This window comes from Plectropomus leopardus, chromosome 10 (assembly GCF_008729295.1).
Source record: "Plectropomus leopardus isolate mb chromosome 10, YSFRI_Pleo_2.0, whole genome shotgun sequence".
Taxonomy (NCBI): domain Eukaryota; kingdom Metazoa; phylum Chordata; class Actinopteri; order Perciformes; family Serranidae; genus Plectropomus; species Plectropomus leopardus.
In genome coordinates this window covers 20,653,203-20,676,091 of record NC_056472.1, presented here as the reverse complement: position 1 = coordinate 20,676,091, position 22,889 = coordinate 20,653,203, and the positions used below count along the sequence as shown (strand labels likewise).

The following is a 22,889-nucleotide window of genomic DNA, read 5'->3' as shown; positions in this document are numbered from 1 at the left end:
AGATGTATTTACGGTCTCTGATGCTGCTCTTCCTGCCTTGTGGGGTCTTTAGCCAGCAGGAAAAGTGGAGGAAGCTCTGCCCTCCCATGACAATATCTATTTCAACATCCTCCGTGTGGATTCCATCTGAACTCAGCTCCTGACCTTTCCCCTTGTCCCCGAGCCTGGGCCCTGCCCTCGCGCTGCCGTCCATCCTCCTGGGTACATGCTGACCTGTGAACTTTGCCTCGCCTCTGAGACCGGCTCCCGACCCCGCGCACTGACTTCACAGGAGAAAAGAACACGAGATGGAAAGTTGCCTCTCGTCGCTAGTCACGCCTGAGGGTGCGGCTCACTGTGAAAAAAGCTGACACCAGCTGGATCCCAATGTAAAAGTGTCAGCTGTTATTTTGAGTCATTACCTATAAATTGTATCATTAAGTGCTACAATACAAGCTCATGTAACACTGAGTTGACCACAGTGAAGAGATGATAGCATACCAAACTTCATTAATTAGGAGTGGGTCACTTGGGTCAACATGTGTTTATTCTCAGGAAGGAGCATTAAGGGGATTAACACTAATCAGAGGGGATTATAAGCAGCTATTACCCAGCTGGATGGTACTTTCCTGCCTGATCTCTCCACTTTGTCCGCCTGTGGAGAGGGATGTTTGGTTTGGAGAGAGGGATCTGGATAATGACTCCTCTGGTGACGTTTTCTTTGTAAACACAAACACACTGGACCTCTCGCTTACCTTTGACCCAAACTCTGAAGAGATGCAAGTCCTTTGAACAAAGTGTGTTTCAGTTTAGGATGAAGGGAAAAATGTTTGTCTCTGTTAAAATCTCAGTGTTTATGTGTCGGCACTACAGAGAGGTCTATAGTCGTTTTGGAGGCTGTAATTAACCTTGTTGTCGTATCACACTGCATTATGATGTACCTAGTGATAGAAAGGAGCTGTTTTAGCATTATACTTAAAGGGACAGTTCACCCCAAAATCAAAAATACATATTCTTCCTCTTGTCTGCTGCGCCATTTATCAATCCAAATAGTTTTTGTGTGAGTTGGCGAGTGTTTGAGATATTGGCCATAGAGATGTCTGCCTTTTCTCAAATATAATGGCATTAGATGGCACTCAAAGTGCCATAAATTTCTCTAGAAATCAAGACCTGGCTACCCAAGATAATCCACAGACCTTGTTGTAAGCAGTTTTATGTAGGAACTATTTTCTGTCTACTGAACTGCATACCCATATCACATTTTTGAGGTACTTCACCTGAATATTTCCAATTTTTTTTTCAACTTTATACTTACGCCCCACTACATTTCAGTGGGACATATTTTGTCATGTTGCATTCATCTGACAAATTACAATTTTGTTACTTTACAGTTTGGAATTTTTACATTCAAAACATTTGGTTAGTTTACAAAAAACATTAGAAAGCATTGTTATAGATCAAGACATCCAGCAGTAAGCAGTTAGAATTAGCTCCAGGTCAACCAGCTGCTTACATGTTCAGGCTATAATATTTTTAACACTATGAAATAGCTTGGTCTGCCATATTTTTACTTTTACTTTTCATACTTTTAATACTTTTTACTTGAATGCAGATTTGGCTCAGGTCGGAGAGCAGATTATCTTCTAATTTGAAGGTTGGCAGTTTGATCCCCAGTTCCTACAGTCAACATATCAGCATGACTTTTACTTTGAAGGGAGTTCTCTGCGACATTCAGAGCATAGCTGTGATTCAGAGTCGGATTCAGGTTGCCTGCACGTGGCTCTTAACACGGAGGAGGTATAGACGGTAGCTAGCAGCTAAAAGTGCTAACAGCGTGAACAGTGCTGACAAAGCTAACAGTGTTAACCAGGGAGGAGGGGAACGGGAGGGTGGGCCTCACGCTTCCATCAGGGCAGCATTATTAGCAGTAAATGCAGTGCAAAGCAGTGGAATTTAGCTAACCACTTGGAGACACTCATGCACTAAAAAGCATTCACCGCCAGGCCATCTGCCTCAACCAAAAACAGAGAAGCTCGGATTACTATACACACAGAGTTAGCACGACTGAATTTTTGCCGAAACCTTACTATTTCTAACTGAACTGAAAGTGAAAACTATCTATGCTCTCTTTAAAGCAAGACTTCAATACAAAGCTATTTTAGAGAAAGCTGAGTTTATGACTGGATAAATGACACTTGGATTATACGGAACAAGTTGTGTAAGAGTTCCCAAATCAAGCGATAGACCAACATGTTGGCCATTTTCATTCAATGTTTTTTCATGAATTTAAGGTTCCACAGCATGACAGGTTGACATACAAATGGTCATTTTATGAGTGAAGTATTCCTTTGATAATCTACAGAGCTCCCATAAGGGGGTATTTATATGTTGTAGTACTGATCCTGTCAATTGCATTGCAGTATGTCCTCCACAAATGATTATACTAAGAGATGATTTAATATTTTGCTTCCCACAACACAACTCTCTAAAGTTGTCCAATATCTTCAATACAACTCTAAAAAAGAGCTGAATCAACAACTCTGTGACACAATGTCAACAAAAATGAACATTATGAGATTTAAGTTATTGGAGAGCTGTTGTATTGGATGGCGTTTGATTGCACAGGTGTATCTTATAAGCTGGTAATGTTGTTTGTACAAAAGAATTTTGTTACGCTATTATTGTTGCAGCTCAACCGCTGACTTGTTCAACCCAAGAAAGCTTTTCCAGGCGCAGAGAATAGGAAATAACGTTCCCTGTGGAGACACAGAGGCAAAGGAAATTGTTGCTAAAATGAAAGGCTGTGAAGACAAACACATTATCTGTCTGTCTTCGGAGGTGGCGATGTTTTTATTTCAGGGTCCTGCTTTTTAATCATAATACACAAGCGCTTATCAAACTTCTCACTTTGTCAGCCTTTAAAGAACAGGAGACAAAGCTTGTCAACAGTGTTGTAGCTCTCGTGCGTGTGTAATGTGTGGCATGTTCTCAGGTCTGTCCATGTGTTCTGGTCTTCATTAGACTTAGACTGAACATCTTTTGCGGCCTGACAGAAGGATCCTTTCATGTGTCCCCTGCCTGGTCCCACTCACCAGAGCCTAACCAGAAACATGCCACTGCCCAGGGCAAGGTCAGATTTCTCACCATACCACAACATTAAAGCAACATTGCCTTTCCTAATGGAGTGGGGGGGGGGGGGCGCACTGGTTATTTTTCATCAATCTCACAGACAATATATTCCATCTCATCATATTGAAGGACTACCAGTGTAAATGGATGTAGTCCATGTGGTAGTAATCTGCAGCGAATGCTTGGCTCCGCTCGATGATCTCACTGACCTGAAACTCACATGAGAGTAACATTCACTTTCAAATCGTTCAGGTTACGATCGGTGTCGTCTGAAAAGTGAAGTCCATCCATTTTATTATTTGCCTCATACTTCAAAGTCAAGCTTGGATCGTACCCATCATCAAAACTTAAATTCCACCCGTCCTTTAAAGAGTAATGTTACAGTCGCTCCGTCAACTATTGCAGGATGACCCATAAAAGTGGCTTAGTTTTGATAAATAGTAACGCACGGCTCATTGCGATGTTAATCTGCAGAACGGGTGCAAAGGGGTCAGAGGAAATGTGTGGGAGAAACAGCCTATCTTTGTTGCACTCCTCTGAATGGACTCTCTGTGTTGTTCTCCATTCTAATAAAATGGGGGCTAATGTCAACCAGGAGACGGGTAAATATTTAACTGACCAGGATTATTCCAAGAGCCAAATGAATAATATTGTTTTCAGAAATATGTGTTCAAATTTGAAAGCGATATCCCCTGCCTGACTTTCACAATAGGGATGTAATGTCATGCAAAGTGAATAAGCCCTCACTGGCCTTGTACCATCAGAGACAAAGCTTTTGTACTGACGACCGGCCTATTATTTAGTTGTTGCATTTTTTTCCCTTTCTTTTATGTGCTCGCAGACTTGGACGTCTTGCAACATGCCTCAAAAGAGGCTAGAGGCCCTTTTGTTTTGAGGTTTTCACACTTGAGGGCCATGGTATTTGGTGTGTGTAGAGAGGGACTGTGACAGCCTGAAAAGGAGAGGGGCTGGGCTGGCTCGCACAGAAAGGAGCCTTGGCTAAACACTGGCCCGGCTCCTAGAAAAGAGAGAGGGATTAGCGTGCACAGACCAAGAGGAACTAATCTCCTGTGACATAATAGAACTGTACATAAACAACATCCCTGAGAAGTGAGCGGCGAAGCATTGACTGACTGAAGAGGCTGAGTGTGTGAAAACAAGGGCTCAGAATAATTTGTCGCTCACTGCGGAAAGTGGTGACGAGGACAGACTTGAAATGTAAACATCTGGGCGGTGACATCTCAGCGCAGACATACACTTATAAAAGCAAGCACACAAAAATATGCCTACACCCCAAGCATTTCACATAATACAGTGCATGATTTCTCATCTTTTTTTAACATCGGCATGAACTGCAGACAGAATAGGAAACTATGATTTTGTCCGTACTAGAGGTGGCAATCAGCAGAGGTGACATATTATCACGATACTTAAGTCACAATATTGTATTATTGCAATTTTAACAGTGCAGTATGCTGAGTACTGCACTAACTTATGCTATGATTTACCACAAATTATGTCCCCAGAGAAAAACTTTGTCAATATCTGTTTTCACTTTATCTAATATCAGTCATATTAATATATTTCTATGTATTTATATAAATACTACACATCATGTGTGTATTAAAGTTATCCTGTGCATCTATCAATCATCGACATACATCATTTGTGTAATAGAAAGATGTATTTAGTGTTTATAGATTTTATGTTATTTTGATTTGATTTAATTTGTATTTTTATAATATTTTATCGTATTTGGCACTCAATCATTATTTTACTTATTTCTCTTTCTTCTGACTCTTGAGCTGCTATAATGTATAAATATCCCAGGTGCAGCGTTTACATAATTAAAAAACTAAACTTGGCGTCTGTGGACTGATACAATCTTTCCACACAAAATATTGCAATACTGTGCAAGCTGATCCCCCCCCCCCCCCCATCCCTGTCCAGTGCCACACGGGAATATTAACTGTCTATTCGGGGACAAAACAAATAGAACACCAGCACTCATGGATTGTTTTTCTCATTTAATGTGGGCAAAACAAAAATGAACATGTCTCGGCTCAAAGCCCTCATCAGTGGATACACTAATTTTCCTTAAGTGTATTTTAGAAAATCAAATTAGAATTGCACATGTCTAAGGGGGTTAGAAAACAACTTGTTAAAATGCATTCATCTGAGAATGGAAAGCCAATTGCACGTATTGGAAAAGTTAATACCAACTGCCATGTTTTATTTGTTTTTTCTGTGTGAATCCTCAGACACAAACATTTCTGTTATGTCAGTTTTTGGAAATGTCATAATGTATGTAATTGAACTGAATTCGAATGAATTTTGATCAAAATTCACCATTTCTTTTGTTCTACTTTATTCTTTTTAAATCTATGAAATAATAGAAATAAACTGGTGAAATCCCTGCATGTTGCCATTATAACAAAAACATCACACTGTTTTTTTTTTTTTTTTCGAAGTCCAAAATGTAAGATTTGGCAGATTTAGTGATATAAATACTCTGAATACCCAACCAGTGGAGATACTGATGTTCATTAGCACAATGCAAGACAGTTTTTGACAACAGCTCTTGTTGCTTTGGACAGATGCATGCAGTGATCAAGTCGCTTTGGTTAAAAATATGTGCTTAATGAACTTAAATGTCATGAAAATGACCTCGAACACGAAACAGTATATATCTTGTGTAAATAAATCTCTGTCTTATTAAATTTACTGTTAAGAAGAACGTTATGTTGACTTGCCTGGATACACATGATAAAACATACAAACGATATGCAATATTAAAGCCACAGTTGGTAACTTTAATATAATAACTTTTTGTCATATTTGCTGAAACTGAAAACCCTGAGTAAAAGCTAAGAATCTTTCATAGGATAATATAGCATGTATAAGTAATATAACATCTCATGTTTACTTTAACCACAGTTTATACACAAATTCTGTAATCTAACAATATCATTAATAGACTAAAACATGTCTTTCTGTTCCTCCTTGCTTTACAGTTTGCCATGCTTGTTAAAATTTACTGCAGTGCACTTAAGATTATGTGGAGCGCTGACTTATACACTTCCCATCAGATAAGTCTGTGCATTTGGGTGGAGTCAGATGACAGTAATTATAGCTCTAGATATCCTAGAAGTCATGTCCATTTGAATGGACAGGAGGTCTGAACAGGCAAGGCAGCGTTGATCAAATAAGAATCAAGATTCTGTTATTGCATTGCCTATTTGTTGTGTTAGATGTTTTCAGAAAAAAATGAAAAGAAACTTTGCGACCTTAGTTTGGGATGCTTAGTTTTCAGCTTGACTGTTCTCATTTTACAGCTAAAAAGTACACTAAAATATTCTTTGAAAACATTTGAGGTGAAAAAAAGGCAACATAGTAACAGAATATTGATTCATATTTGATCAGCGCTGTCTTGTTTGACAATCTGACCACAGTTCACGAGCAGTGATTGACATAACTGACAGCTGCATTCGAGACTCCTTGGCTCTTACTGGTTGTTTTCATTCACGTGCGCAGATTTTTGCAAATGCTATTAGAGGCACCAAGAGAAGGCAGAGGAACATGATTTTTTTTTCACAGATTTTCTGTGTCAAGTGGATATAGGGACAGTGAGTATCAGCAAATATGACAAAAACATAGTTTTTATAAACGTTACCAGCTACAGCTTTAAACATATTTTGCATGCACTCCTTTCAGGATTATTGAATGCGTCCTAAAAAAAGTTTCCATCCGACACACAAATAACTCAGCTTGCGGTTTTAAACACAAAAATCATACACTCCACACATATAGGATTAACTCTAACAATGTCACTCTGAGCTTTATTTTCTTATAAACATTTCCACTTTTCATTTTACGAGGCCGAAAGGCTGCTGAGCAGAGGAGGGATTTAATGCTTTTCAAACACACAAGTGCTCTGAGAAGCAGAGCATTATGTCGAGGGGTGCCGACCTCAGCGATGGTAAATTCGCTCGGGCTGTTGAGCTAGATGACCTGTTTATTTGGACTTGCACAGCGCATGTCTTAGGCTCCTGGACCGATCAGTGAACATGCTGTACAGAGAGTGGGCCATGATGGCTTTTACAGCCAAAATAAGCAACATTAACTGCCAAATAGTTGAGCACTGGGAGGAGAAGCATGTCTATTTACCACTCGGAGCAGCTCAATTAAACAAACGGCAAAGGGAACTGGTTAAGGATTATTTTATTACTTAGCATTTTTTACAGTTTCTACCATGGAAAAATAACATGTAACATAAGACTGTATTTACAATTCCATTTTTACAAAATGTCTTTACAAGATTTTTTTTTTTTTTGCCGGTTCAAAAACTTGAGACTAGAGCACATGAAACATACACATTCACACACATCCAAACCAAACTTTGTAATACACACATAAATAAATATAGACATTCACTGACTGCTCCACGACAAATATTTCTACAGCCAAGAACATGTACAATTCATCATTTCCACACGAGTTATAATTTCATTAATAAACATTACATATTACTCCCAATATAATTCTTTGTTAATCTGTTAATGAAATATTGCTAACATACTGAAAAGAGGTAACACAGACGTTATTTCATGCCAACAGAATGCTAACGGTTGTCATGCAAAACCATTACGAGCTTTCAATTTGAAGCAAGTAATTCATTTACAGTTTCAAAAAATCAAATGTACTACATGCAACATACTATGTGAAATATTCTGGGTTAGACAACGATGACTTTAGTTACATTATCCATCAGTACTGACTGTTTGCCTAAGCGCCTCTTTAATGGGTACCACAAAATAAATAGATGAATTTCTACTTTTTGTTCTTCATGGATAAACAATTGTCTTACAGTTCTGTCATTTCCTGCCATCCATGTTCAACCATCTTTGATCAAGTAATTGTTTTTCTTTAAAACTGCGACTGAATTGCTTGACAGTGATCAACTGATTTAACTGAATTTTTTTTTATATTGTAATGACATCCGGATCACAATAATTCAATCCTGGGTCATTTCCTAACTTCCTTGATGAGCTGGGGATGTGTTTGAGGGAGCTGTGTACTAACCAACGCAGAATATGAGACCTTGCAGTATAAATTTCACTGTACAGACCAACCCGTCCGCTGACATGTATCCATCGAGGGAGAGGGGTTAAGAGGGGATGGCTGATGTGTTGTGGAGCCTGGAGTGGATGGACCCATATTTCACGAGCAGAGGGGGTCAGTTCATGGTCTGGTGCGCTGTGTTTCTGTTTGGTTCCACACATTCCTTCCCTGACAGACAGGAACAGAGAGCCACCGGTGCTTCTCCCTACTGGGTTTGCCTCGACTCGCAGCTCAGTGCCTCTCTACTGATGGCTTCTGGTGGTGAGAGTGGTGCTGCCGGAGTCTGGGTCCTAGAGGCACACACAGTATCAGAGATGTGTCAGATATCACTTCAGAGATTTGGGCCTTAGTAATAATTGACGACTCTTTCATATAGTATAAATGTGCTTGCTTGGCTTCTTGCTGTTGCAGTATTTAACCTGTTATCTGGGTCATTTTACACCCTGTTCTTTTGCTGAGCTAAACACTCAGACTTAAGTGCGGCGTTTTTAATGCTGCCTTACACAAAGTAATTTGGCCGAAGTACAACATCTTTTCTTAAAACTGCTGATTTTGGGGACAGCGGAAAATAAGCTGTTACACAACACTGATATATTATCCCCCTCTAACATTGATAAGGTGAAGTTGTTAGCCACCTATACACCAGATACAAAGCAACAACAGCATTTATTTTGTGAGTGATTTTGGCAGCTGGATTAATGTAGGATCAGTAACCACTCAACTTTTAGCTTTTAGCTTTCTCCAACAATTCATGAGGAAAATCTTCTTAAATTTGGAAATGTTACAGTTGTTCTTATCTGTATAAAGGCTCAAAGAAATTAAAAGGAAATAGAAATAAGAAGTATGCAAAAAAAGTGCCCTATGCTTCAATATAACATATTGTATACATATAAAGGTAAAAATATAAGAAAAACATAAAAAGATATGCTGTATAAGAAACATAAATATAAAACATGTACAAATATATGCATTGCACTCCAAGTATGTCAAATATAGATGCAAGAGTAGATTGGTAGGAATTAAATAAAGAATGTGTTGCACAGTTTAATTTTTACTGCCCAATAATTTAGCTCCACTGAGCTGTACAGTAGCTTTTCGGAGACTCTTCACCGAAAGCAGCTGCCTGTTGCATCTGGTAAAGCTATGCTAATGAGCGCAGTGAGAGTGAACCTAAATGGTAAAAATATGGGTGCAGGAAGGTGGGTTCTGGGGGAGCTGCAGCACTCCCTAAAGACAAGAGGTGGAACGAAACAGTCTGTAAATAGCCGAGACATGTAAAGCTGCAGCCACATGCCGTTTGAGCTGACATGACATGCTTTGACAAACTGCACGTGACGGTTATTTGAAGCGTTGTTGTAAATAAACATAAGGCCAAGCACAACAATAATGGTGGACAAGTTATTTAGCCCTAGGGCAGGTCATGTAGCTGCTAAGGAGTTTGCTACTTTATCTAGGGCATTAATGCATTAATCGGGATGTGATTGAGGTTCGTACATAATGTGTTGTTTTTTTTTTGGTTTTTTTTTAGTAGCTTCAATCATCAGCCAAAATTTCTGCTTATAAGAGGCTGAACCGAGCTGAGTTTTCATCTCATATGAAACTAGGAGACCTAAGGAATGGATGTCATGGTAGCTTTTCAGGAGGAAGTCTGAATAATGCTCCAAAGTTAGGTTCAATTTTGGCAATGGGAAAACAGAATAGTCATTTCAGAAGGGTTTCTTGACCTCTGAACTCAAGATACCTAAATGAAAACGGGCTCTAAGAGTACCCATGAGTGTCCCTTTTACGGTCATACCCACTTTATGTAAGTCCCATGCAGTTTGTTGCTGTCATTAGATTCCTAATCAAGACAGTCTGGTAGGAATTGCTTCACCATGTCATTATGGACTCCATAACTATTTTAAAATGCAAAAATAATGAAACTGAAAAAATGTGATTAAAAAAAATGAGATTAATCGTAATTAACTATTGAAATTCTGGGATTTGCTGGAATTTAAAAAATTAAACATTTGACAGCCCTAATTTTACTATAATTAATGGGTTATGTAAAAATTTAATTTGTGATAAGTAACCTGGATATTTGTGAACGTAATGATTTCCTACGATAATTCGACAACATCATCACGTCAGGTGAGACCAAAGTGCAAGGGGTCAGGGTTAGCTCATGGGTCAGTTTAACTTGGGGACAGATTTGCAGTAGCGGGAGCTTATCAATAGCACAAACAGGCTGAAAAAGACCAGAAAATTGCCAGGACAGTTTTGGAGCTGCTTTTAGATCCATAAAATTAGCCTACTTGGACACTAGGGACTTAAAAGTGCGGGGACATTTCATCGTGACGGAGCGGACGCATGATTTGCCCCGGGTACCTCGGTGGCTTCAGCGAAGAGACAGCTAGATGTCTAACAACGTTCAAAAAGAAAATGCAAAGTAGAAAGGGAGGTCACACTAAATACTTTAGCCTGTTGAAGTTGTTTTTTTTCTGAAATATTTGCATTTTTAATACTGTATAGATACTTCCTGTATGTTCTGGTCGTATTTTATTAAAGAGACTACTGAGAATTAAATATGTATGATCATTACAGCCTTGCTAAAATAACAAAGTTTAAGGTGGTCTAAGACTTTTGCACAGTACTGTATATAGCCGTGCTCGCACATTAATACTGTGCAGAACCCCTCAGCCAAAATCTGTTCCTGCATGTGTGGTCGGAAAACAAAAATATTGAGGTGAAAGAAGCCAAAATGCTCAGCGGAGGGAAACTGCTGTAATTCTCCTTCACATACAAGTAGGCATGTAATCCATTGTTATATTGATCATACTTTTTAGCGTCTGACAGAGCCAGACTCGCTGTTTTGTCTTGATTTTCAGTCTTTGTGCTTAACTAACTGACTGCTGGCTGTAGCCTTATATTTACTGCACAGACTTGAGTGGTATCGATCTTCTTGTGTAGCTCTCTCCAGAAAGCAAATGGACAAATTAAAAACTAAAACTAAAATGTCAAACAGTTGCTTTAAGGATAAATGAAAGATCTGGAGTATGCTGTTAGAAAAGAACAATAACAGCAACCGCAAACTTAAATAAATAGTCAAAAGAAACCACATTTGTGGACATGATGCAGCACAAAAGATATTCATGAATCCAGCAGATAGTCACTTAAACTAAGATAAGAGGTTGTTTGCAACAGCTGACGGTGACTTACGGTGTTGAATAACGGGTAATATGTTCGGGGTCTGGAAGGTTTTGACAGTGGCAGGACCTTCCCCTCCAGTTGTTATGACCTGCACCTCCAGTCTGTAATAGGTTGATGGCCTCAGGTTTGACACGACAAGCAAGTTATGATCCTGCCAAGAGAGGGAGGAGAGCACAGAACATGCAATCAGCTGAAATACAACAGAACGTGCCTCATTTGACAGGACTTGAATTTGAATGGGCCGTAAACCAGTCAAGTATCAGCGGCAGAGCTGTCTTTGCACAAGCCACAGACAAAAACAAAGACTTTGTTTTCATAAGGCTTGCTGTCTCTCCCTTTTTTTGCTGCCAGCTTGATAAAGTGTGAGGTGGGTGGTGTTATTTATAGACGAGCTCCAGAGGCTGGGAGGTGCAGATAGGCGGAACGTGTTGTTGATGGAGCAGATTATGTCAAAGAGCGGCTTTTTCGGAGCTCTCACGGAGGATGAAAGAGGGAAAGACGTGAAGGCAGATGAAAACGTAGAGGAGGAGAAACTTCCAGCAGGACACAACACTTCCTCAGATCTCTCCCTGCGTCTGTCTGCACACCGCAGCTTATCACAAAATTCATGCAAAGAGGCCACAACAGTGTTATCCTCAAATCACCCTCACCTCTGACAGACGCTGTGAAATGAAATGCTGAAAATAGAACGCATCTTCCTACTACAAAGGCCAATTTACAGACTATACATTACGGCATGGTCCCTATGGGACATGGATATTCAATCTGCAGCGTTTGAAAACAGCCTTTACTCTGTGGCTATTATAGGAGTTAGAACTAGAAAAACACTAATCCTGTTTTGAATGAAAATAGACTTACTGGAGGCAGGATCTGGGACTGGGAGATGATGCTGTTGGGCAGGCTGTTTTGCCGGCTTTCTGTGGTGATCTCGGCCCAGGTGACCTGGAAGCCTGTGATTCGCTGATGGGGAGCCACCCTCGACACACGCCAAAGGAAGTTGCCGGTGATGTTTCCCTCAATGATGGAGAAAGAGGCTGTCAGGTTCTCTGGCTTTGCCAAAACCTTTGGAAGCCCTGAAGCTGTTAGGAGAAAGGTGGTGTCAGTCAGGATCATGATATTAAAGGAATAGTTTGATATTTTGGGAAATGAACATACAGTAAAACTTTTATTTGTTTCAGTCACTAAACTTAACCTGCGCTTATATGGGAAAGGCTTTTTGCTGATTTTGCACAAATGACTTGCTCAGCAAAGATGTGTAACTATAAAATTGTTTATTTGAATTAACATGGATATTACTTGTCTAAAAATGAGGCTATAGAATAACATGATAATTACTAATCATTAATGTTGATCCATGCCAAGAGAGAGTCAGTTAAACTGCAGTCTAAATAAACAAAGTGAGCAATGGACTTCATATGACAATACATTCATAACTTGGACTGATTTTTATTTATTTATTTTTTTTAACTGTGGTGATTCTTTTAATAGTTGGACTCTTTTGGACTAAAAAAATATATTTAGACTTTATGACCACTTCAGAGGAAGGGAGTCACCACTTTTTGTCTCTCTTGTTTACGATGCTGGCAAATCTGAATGCATTATACTGTGGTGCTAATGGATTCAATAAATGATCTAAGCAGTTGAAATGTGTTGAATGTAACCAAGCTAACAGCATGTAACATGTCCATAATGGCAAAAGTTTAAGTTTTTGTATTTGTAAGTGTAATCGTAGCAGCTTAGCAATGGCTAAGTTAGGAGCTGATGACGCGGTGGACTTTAAGAGGGTTTACACATCCAAAGAACCAGACACAACTTGATCAGGTGTCTAATTGAGACCTGTGTTAATTTGTTAAAACATGACTAGAGAGCTTTAGACAGGGTTCCCATTGTCGAGGAAATTTCACAATCTCATTTTCCAGGCCCAAAATCATCGAAAGTTTTTAAAAAGTTACCAGTTTTTTTGTGTGTAATATGATTGTTACAGTAATCTTCTGGACATAACCTTTCATGTAAAGTGACATAATGGCCAATTTATTTTCTTTAAGTAAGCTGTTGACGTAAAGTAGCTCTAATATGTTTCGACTCGAATATATCAATATATCATTACAGCATCGACATTACGATGCGCAATATCTCATTGAAGAACGTGCAATGTGGTTCTCATTTTCCATGACTAATGCTGACCATGTTTTCCACTTAAATACAGGTTACCTGTATATGTAACATAGCGTGGCGGCATTTCTTATGGGAAAGCAAGACTCAACTGAGTGAGAAAAGTACTGTAACCAGGGTGGCCACAGACAACAAGAAGCACATGCTTTTTCAAAAAGGAAATTTTAGAATTGATCATTGAAAAGTCATGGGAAAGTTTTGAAATTGTATCTATCAAATTATGTGGGAACCCTGTTTAGGGCTATGGGTCGGTGAATTTTATTACCTTTGGACAGAGCGAGGTTAGCCGTTTCCCCCGTTTCCAGTCTTTGTGCCAAGCTAAGCTAACAACCTATTGACAGTACCTTTGTACAGACATGAGTGTCATGTATCTCATCGTCTTACTCTTGCCAGTTTCCCGAAATGTCAAACTATTCCTTTAAGAGCATAGATATTTTGTCCAGTAGTGTTATAATCGGTGCATGATTACTGTGTCTGCACCAAATGAGATTGATTTCAATATGCCCTTTACGCATCAAACATCTGACTGCTCACCTCCCTCCCCCGGGCAGGGGATGTGTTTGTGAGTCTTGCTGCGGATGGTGGCACAGGATGGGGTGAGGAAGGTGGTGCTCTCGTCCTTGGAGCGTCTCTTGGACTTCAGCATGTGAACAGTGACTTTGTACTTGCAGGAGAACAGCAGGCCCGGGAGGTTGATGTAGTTCTCCTGAGCCAAGAAACACATTATTCAGCCCTGATGACTTTGACATGTCACCCAGGTCAGGTCCCATGGAGCTTCAGAGATAATTAAATACACAGCGCCGGGGCAGATCACATTCCCGCACAGGCCTCAGGAACATGCCCCACATTACAGGACCACTTTGAACACTCACATGGTCGGGGTTAGACCACTATCCTTCCATTCGGCGTACAATATAAATGATTTTTTATAGCTTCCACATGTGGCACAAACACGACTTAATTAAGGAGCAGCGACCAAAGTGGATTTATGTGTAATTTTAAAAAGAGGATGGCTTGTAAATTCCGGTTAATGAATTCTGCGCTGCAGTCTTACACTTTACACATTTCAAACTTTAATCATCTATTGATCCTAACAAAAAAAAACACCTTTCTCATCTCATTCGAGGAAACAAAAAAAAAACAAAAAACCTGCTGAGTAGTGGGTTTAGATCCTGCATTTGTAATAAAGAGGTTCTACATTAATAGGCAGTCCCCTGGGAGAGGGTGTGTGTATATTCTCTCTGATATGAAACAGCTTTGATTAAAAGTGAATGAGGCGCTGTGCTCACATAAAAGCACAAGCCTGGAAACCTTCCCAGCGATCTATAGAAAATGGATGTATATTTCCTAGCAACCAGAGCGCCAGTCCCCGAAGAATGTGTTGATTGCCAGGCCTCTGCCATCCTGTATCAGCCTGAGCCCAAGCAGTTAACCCCCACCCCCCCACCCCCACCCCCAGACGCTCCCAGCCTCTACAGACCTGCACTGCACTCTATGACAAAACCCCATGCAGAAGCAGGGCTGGGCCAGTTGGAGGTGAATGATCCCCCATTCCGGGAAACATTGTTTAAGTAAATGCGTTTTATTGGCCAACACACCACATGCCTGACCACACGACTGACTCATAATATTCAAAACAACAGCCAGTGATCAGCCCGGTGCAAATCCAACGCAACAGGGCTTCGGGCTCACTCAGCTGAGTTGTTTTCTTTAGCGGAGCTGTCCTCTCTAAGCATCAGACAAAAGGTTAGGCACGTGCTTTGCATAGCAGAGAGCAGCTGATCAAGCCATAGCTCTGTGCCGTGCTCTCTGTGATTGGAGCGTCGGTTGGAAGGTGTGTGAAACGGCTGCTGGATACTAACCTGCGTGACAGATTTCTCCGGTCCTCGGGTCTCGTTGTGGCTGCAGTACTCTGGCATCCACTGGACGTGGTAGCGACTCACGGAGGGATCTGAAATGTGGGGATGATGAGAGAGCAGAAGTCACATCAGACAAAAGAGACACAACTCAGGATTCAGATCTTTTACTAAAGGGCCAGACTTGTTTATTGGGGTTTGGTACTGATCTCATTAGTACTGGTACTCGTTTCCAGTACCTGGAATTTTGTACCTCTGGCTACCTTTTTTGGTAGTTTAATCTCTCCGAGGTACAAAAAATGGAATTTTTGAATAAGCTGCAGAGGTGATGTAGTAAAACCTTTCTCTTTGTTTCTAAGAGACTCCACCGTGCTCGACAAGCCATGCCATTCCTCTGCTCTTTTCCAATCACACGAACAGCTAATCTGTCTGGCAGTCTGTCTGCATGCTTGTGTGTTTGTTTGTGTGCAACACATTATCATCCAAACTCATCAAATACAGTGGACCTTCAAGCTCATAAATATGACTCACTGGGCATCCTCCAGCATCTGTTTTGGATGTTTTGGGACCGTCTGTCACTTGTTATATGCATTGTGTCTTTTCAAAATACACTTGTTTTTATAGGAAAGGTACAGTTTCTTCTCAGTAGTTGCATGCAGTCTGTTTTTCAAAATGCACTTACAATGTAGGAAAAACACTTTTTTTATGTTTATTTCCATAGGTTTTGGCAACCACAGCACGTGGTTAAGTTGAGAAAGATAAATAAATAAAAACCAGCTTGGTTTAACATTCTCATGGGAACAGCTGAGTAACGCGTGAAATCCATCCGCCGCCCCTCCCCGGCAACATCACTGTTAAAGCAGCCATATTTGACGCGTCGGGAGTGAGAACGAGTTGTTCTGTGTGTCTGCTCGCCTCTCTTATTTTCTGTTTAGAAACAGCTGACATAGATGTGATATAAGTATTCAGTTAATCAAAATGCAAACAGCAGTGACGCTAGGCTATTTCTAAAGTTAAATGCAAAAGAAAATAGACCACATGTTAAAAGTACTGCTGCAGATTGGTGCTGCAACAATAGTTTCAGACAGAGCTCAGCTTCTGAATGCTTCTGCCTCCTGAACCCAGCAGCTCTGCAGAGCTCCACTGCCGGCCACGAAGCGCTGTCACCAGTTTTTGGGCGTTTCTGCCTCGTGTCTGAGTATGACATTCTCACCCAGATGTACTCAGTTACCGAAATTTAACGCTAATAGATTTAACTGAGCATAATTTGTTACCCATACAGAGTAACCTACTGCTTACTGAAGTATTAAACATGTATTTATCACCCAGCAGAATATCCCTTTCAAGTGTTATATTAAGGCGGGATTGCATTATGTACTCTTATCAAAAGGATTAGTGAATCAACAGAAAATTCACTTTTTAATTAATTAGCATTTTTATACCTAAGAAAAATGCATTCAGTTTATTCATGTAACAAAGATAGCAAACATTTACTATGCAAATGTTGCTGCTTTTCTCTTTTTATTGGCACAAAATGCATTAGACAACAAAACAAGTTGACTACAGGCTGGTACTTTCTACGATTGTCTTGCATTTTACAGACCAAAGCATCAAATAAATATGGTTGTTAAATAAATGTAGTTGAGTATGAACTCTACCTCTCTCTCTACCTCTCTACCTCTGTGAGGTTAAAGTATTAAGTAGCCTTGGAAATCCTAAAATTGTACCTGAGTACAGTACATGAGTAAATGCACAGTTATGTAACACCCCTGCAACCACTGAACATTAATCGGATATCAAAAGACAATCCGACAGGCTGAAATGATTAACTGATGGGTATCTCAGAAATTACAACAGTGCCTGTCTTATATCTCAATTTCCATTATTGATGATGGCGATAACTTCTGTTTCTGAGAATAAAAAAGAAACATGAAAGCACTTCCTCCTTTATCCTAGCGTTAGTTTATTAACATGATTTCCCTGTTTGCCTAAACCTTTCCTTTTGTTCGTTGAGGGCTTAGTTCATAAACCCAAACTTTTCTGCTCCAACTTTAAGGATTTGCGTCCTCATCAGTGGAGCTGTGGTCATGCTGGGACACAGCAGCTCTTGTTGGCTTCATTACTGTACAGTAGCTCCTCATCAGCACTGTTTATCTGCCCATCACCCTCATCTTATGTTACTAGATTTATTATTCATTCAACTGTGTCGCTTGGATATGTGAAATACTTCTCCAATTAATAATTGAGTTATGTTATGTTCGCCCCTCGGCGGGGGCCTGGGTTGTAGTGGGGAGATAAAAGGGGTCCTTTGAAGGCTTAGACACAGATCTGGCACTTGGAGCCCCTGAGCTCTTTGGAAGCAGAAGAGAGGAATTACAGGGAAGCGGGAAATCGGGAAAAAATAAACAAGATATGCTTAGCCGGGTCTGACAGAGAGGGGAAGTGGTATGTAAAACAAGAAATGGGACATGGAAATCAGGTAGAGAACAGAACCTCAGCGGTGTTCGATAAATCATAGCTGGAAGCGAGCCTCAGAAGTGCCGCCACCGCTGGACTGCTGTCTATTGTCTGGGTATTGGGCAGACAGGCGATATATTATCTGAGCTGGTGTACAGTAAGGTTCCCTTTCGTCTGCTGGAGACAACCCAGAGGCTGGGCTGCTTTGTATCACAGAGACAATGAGTGAGAGTTTAATCATGGTTCAGTTAACCTGTCCCTTCTCTCTGTCACACAAACCAGATGTCCATAGACTACAACTCTCCAGGCCATCCTTATGTCTGTGTGTTTACAGTAGTGGAACCCAGGTTGTCAGAGTCAAAGCCAGGGTCATCCCTCAGACTAATGAGTGGCAGTCTCACACACACTGCAGACCAGCGCTGCAAACAAGACACAGAAAAAGAAGCCGGACCAGGATTAACTCTGCACTGCAACACTGTGATTCCCAAGCCACGCTTGATCCCCGTCAGCATCACTCAGCTCCCTGAGCCCGGGCCAACCTCGCTAACAGCTCTGGGCCAACTCTATCTTCCCCTGCTCTCTCTCGCACTCTGATTCAGCAGTTGGTGTCTCACCAGGCCTCTCCTTCAGCCAGGGTTTGCATTCTTGACTCTAAGATGTGGAGTTTGGCTTTGGCGATGACATATATTAGTAACATAACATAGACCAGTGAATGGGACTTGACAGGTTACCCTGAGAGCATGGCTTTCAAGGTTTCCATATTTCCACTCCGGTATTAACAGGAGGGTTGGGGGAATGGACGCCGCTGGGACAGGCATTCCTATAGGCTTTAACCCCTTGCGGTGCTGCAACCCACGACCGTCTCTGTTCCCAATGACATCAGGTCTTGTAAAATAAAATGGGCTGCTTTGACGATAATGTAAGGGCGAGGATCCGTAAAGTACCCCACTAATGAGTCCTAAAACCCGAAAATAAATTAGCATTTCAGACCTTCTGGTTCTCTTGACTCAAAGTGAATGATTTTCAAAAAAAAATGAAAAGCCTGAAATAAGGTCTGTGGTTGACACTGGCTTAAGAGACTTCCACGTTTTTCTCTAAGACGTATCCCACTTGGAAACTTTAAAGCTTTTGTCTGTCTTAAAAAGGCAGTTGCTAACAAGTGGCTTAATGAGACTACAGAACGTCATCACGCCAAACACACCTGTACAGCCTCATAGCGGCAGCCATGCGACTGTGGTGTAGTTCATTTTAGCCTAAAAATAGCTTTTTACTCTCTGTGACTGCATTTAGGATTCAAAAATCCTGAAAGTGGTGTTCGTTTGTTTACCATAAAGCTTATTACCTGTAATAATCCAAAATCCAGTGGAAATTTCCCATAGGCTTTTTGACGAGGGAACCAGGGTGACACTAACTTCCTGGTCGGCCTACAGAAAAACATCATTCCTGGGACGCTCTATCAGATACAGCTGTCAATAAATCCCATCGCATGGCTCCGGCTTGGTGTGTTTATTGTTCTCCACTAAATGGTGGCTCCGCTTTACCAGTCCAGGTTTACACCAGTTTGCCCTGCACTCACATTACTCAGCTCTCATAATGACACACTGTTTTGTTTCATTGCATTTACACCATCTGATACCACATTTAGGAAAAGGAATCTTCCATTGTTTAACTGAGAGTCAGTCATTACACTTTATTATGGTGAGTCAGAGTGATTGATGGGCATAATGGGGTGCTAATTAGATTCTAACAAAGCTGTAAATCAATACAGTAGAGTGCTTACCTCCCCGGTTCTTCCAGTAGACTCGGACCTGCAGCTGGCCGTCCTGGTAGAAGGGCGTGCCGACCTCCAGAGGGCCAGAGGGGCGTTTGGCCAAGGTCGAGCCAAGAGGGGATATCTCCTCCTTCTTTGACTTGAGCACTGATTTTACTGGGAAGAGAAAGGAGAAATGTTTGCCGCTGTAGCTAAGACAGTGACTGTGTTGTGGCAAACTCTGCAGCATGGTAACAGAAACACACAATTATTTCTTTGTAATATCACAGCAGTTGCAACACTTAATGCATGAATGTGGTGTAATTCAACGGGTACACACAGTACTGCATAACATTGCCAAGGTTAGGGGTTCAATTCCCTGTAGAGCCACACATGCTTAAAATGTACACCCTCACAGCGCAGAGGGTTTCATCTGTGATTCCTAAACACGCAGGAGCTTCGAATGAATGCAGATGTGCTGTCAGCGCACCTTGGCCATTCCTGCTTTTTGCATGATGATTGCTTGCCTGAAGACTCTCAGTAATTTAGGAAAATTTAACTCTCCAGGAAAGCAAACAAATAAAAAAAAGAAAATTGGATTCTGCTTCAGTGGTTCAGCCGATCACGCATGGATCTGCAATCACGACACTGCAGCTTCATCCAGGTTTTTATTCTATTTCAGGTAGTGCATGACCCACGCATGTGACTCTTAAAGGGCTAGTTCAGGTAATTTGAAGTAGAGTTCAATGAGCTACTTATCAGGCTTGGGCAGTATGCATTTTGTCATACCTTCATACCTTCCTGAAACTTTGCCAGAGTATATGTTATATGACAGTATCAACCAATGATTAATTAATTAGCACTAAACAAGAAGTACAACAAAGGATGATGGGATGTCATTGGTTTGGCAGGGATTTAGTCAAAAAGGGGACAAAGTGAAAATTTGGCCAGATGATGGTTCAAGATGAAAAGTCAGGGGATCATAATAATTAATGCGTAGAGGGTTTTGAATATCTGTACTGAATGTTACTGTTTTCGACTGTCCATCCAGTGGCAGTCAAAACATTTCCCTTGAAAGCCACACATTTCAACCTCATGGTAGTGATAGTGGAAAAGTAAGAGGGTAACCAAAGTCATCAGGATTCATCCTCTGGAGACAATAAATGTTTGCAAACAATGCAAAAGCTGTGAGGATTTTTCAACGCAAACCAAAGTGGAAGAGTAAGCAACCGACACTGCCATCCCTAGTTGCTAAAATGACAAAAAAAGTCTGACATTACTGATAGAAATTAGCACCAATATTTACCTGACTCATTATTCTGGCTGGTGCTGAAGTGGAGGGAAGCTTTGGAGCTCTTCAGGCGCACCTGTCCCCAGTATGTGACAGCTTGCAGCTCCACAGTGTAGCTGCTGTTTTGCTGCAGTCCCTCCAGATCCACCCAGCTCTGAGCCTGCAACAACACAAAACACTTGCATGTTGGCTTTTGTATGTCACCACACAGTCACTTGAGGCCCCTTTCAAAGCCCTGTCATTGTCCCAGTCACAGTTCCAGCTCAGCTCAGCCTGGGCCAACGCGGGCCTGTGGGAAAGCCCTGCTTATTAAGAACACATGTGGAGCTGGGGAAGGTATCGTGGCGAGGAGATAGCCTTCAGGGCCTTGCAAGGGAGCCGTGTTATCAGAGCCTCCCAGGGCTTCCTCACTGTGTTTGACTTGCAGCATTCCAACATCAGCGTGAGCTCGATGAATTCTTGTTATTGACTGTGCGTGTTTTGACATTCCTCTACCAGCAGGCTGCTTTTCAAAGCCCCGAGGTGCCAAAGTGGAAACCAGTAGTACATGTGTCAATGGGTGTCTGGTGTCTCCCACCTCTATCTCCTCTGTGCCACATCTGCTATGCATTTCATACACTAATTCAGAAGAAGACACTATAGAGGTGTGTGCACTGTCTAGACAATCTGTCTATCGGCTCAAGACAGATTCCGAGCCACGGGTTTGTGCTTTCATGTCACACGTTAGTTAATAGATGTATTGTGCAGATGGCTCACAAAACATTTAATACCAAATTTATTCTCTTATGCGCAGAAGAGTCTAATTTATGATGACAGTCATTGATCTCGCCATATGATTTATCTATAAGGTCAATTTATGTGCGAGTGGACCCATTACTTTAATCTGTTTGAATAAATGTTTGCATACACGATTTTTATGTAGAAGCAAGAAAAACAAATTTGCAATACAATGAAAATATTATTCTGTGGTTTTCAGAGTTGTCCAAGCCAGGAAGTTTAACATTGTGAGCTCTTAGCTTGCCTGTTTGTCCAAGCTTTTATAACCAAATTGTATTTATCCTTTCATTGTGTTTGCAAGTAGGGGGCTTTGTCTATGTGACATCCCAGACAAAGGGCCATGAAAAATCTTGGTCATGGCTGGACTGAATGTTCCAGTATGCAAACTAAATGTTCCAAAGCATTACCAATGGGAATTAAGAGTATTTTCCTTTAAATAGTATATTTATGGTATTAGTAAAGAATGTTTCTTTGATGTCTTAAGCTGATCTGTCCTATATCTGTCCTTTTTTACTGAATCTTCCCTTAGATCAATTACACTGGAGGCATTAATGTCTATCCTGAAGGTTTTGGGGGCATCTACTGGCAGGAATGTTGCATAATATAGCTATATTTTTATTAGTTAATAATCACCTGAAATTAAGAAACACTATGTTTTCGTTACTTTAGAAATAGCCTTTCATGTTTACATACAGAGCGTGTCTGCTGACACGGAGTCCACCATGTTGTTTCTACAGTGGTCCAGAATGGACAAACCAAAGACTGGCTCTAGATAGGGCCATTTGCCTTTTTGTGTTTTCGCATCGGCCAATATATCTCTCTGCACTGCACACAGGAGAAGTTTCAGTTTTGCAAACTCACCACTAGACGACACTTTAATTTAAATAATATTTAATATAAAAGATAATACTAGGATGGGGGGCGCACAGTGGCGTTGTGGTTAGCGCTGTTGCCTCACAGCAAGAGGGTCCCTGGTTCAGGGTTGGAACGGGGTTCGGTCTGTGGGCGGGGGCCCTTCTGTGCGGAGTTTGCATGCTCTCCTCGTGTTTGCGTGGGTTGTCTCGGGGGTCTTCGGCTTCCTCCCACAGTCCAAAGACATGCAGCTCATGATTGGTGACTCTAAATTGCCCTTAGGTGTGACTGTGAGCGTGTATGGTTGTCTGTCTAT

General features: G+C 41.0%; 1 protein-coding gene across 1 annotated transcript in view; it reads right to left on the bottom strand.

Moving 5' to 3' along the window:
* Positions 1–7,322: 7,322 nt before the first annotated feature.
* Positions 7,323–22,889, bottom strand: part of LOC121949032 (anosmin-1) — a 58,502-nt gene continuing 42,935 nt past the window's right edge. The window contains exons 8-14 of the mRNA XM_042494621.1: positions 20,960–21,104; positions 19,684–19,830; positions 15,453–15,541; positions 14,125–14,296; positions 12,277–12,497; positions 11,428–11,569; positions 7,323–8,519 (exon numbers count right to left, since the gene is read on the bottom strand). Coding sequence (XP_042350555.1) covers positions 8,461–8,519; positions 11,428–11,569; positions 12,277–12,497; positions 14,125–14,296; positions 15,453–15,541; positions 19,684–19,830; positions 20,960–21,104 — 975 coding nt within the window. The 3' untranslated portion in view covers positions 7,323–8,460. The remainder of the gene's footprint in view (positions 8,520–11,427; positions 11,570–12,276; positions 12,498–14,124; positions 14,297–15,452; positions 15,542–19,683; positions 19,831–20,959; positions 21,105–22,889) is intronic.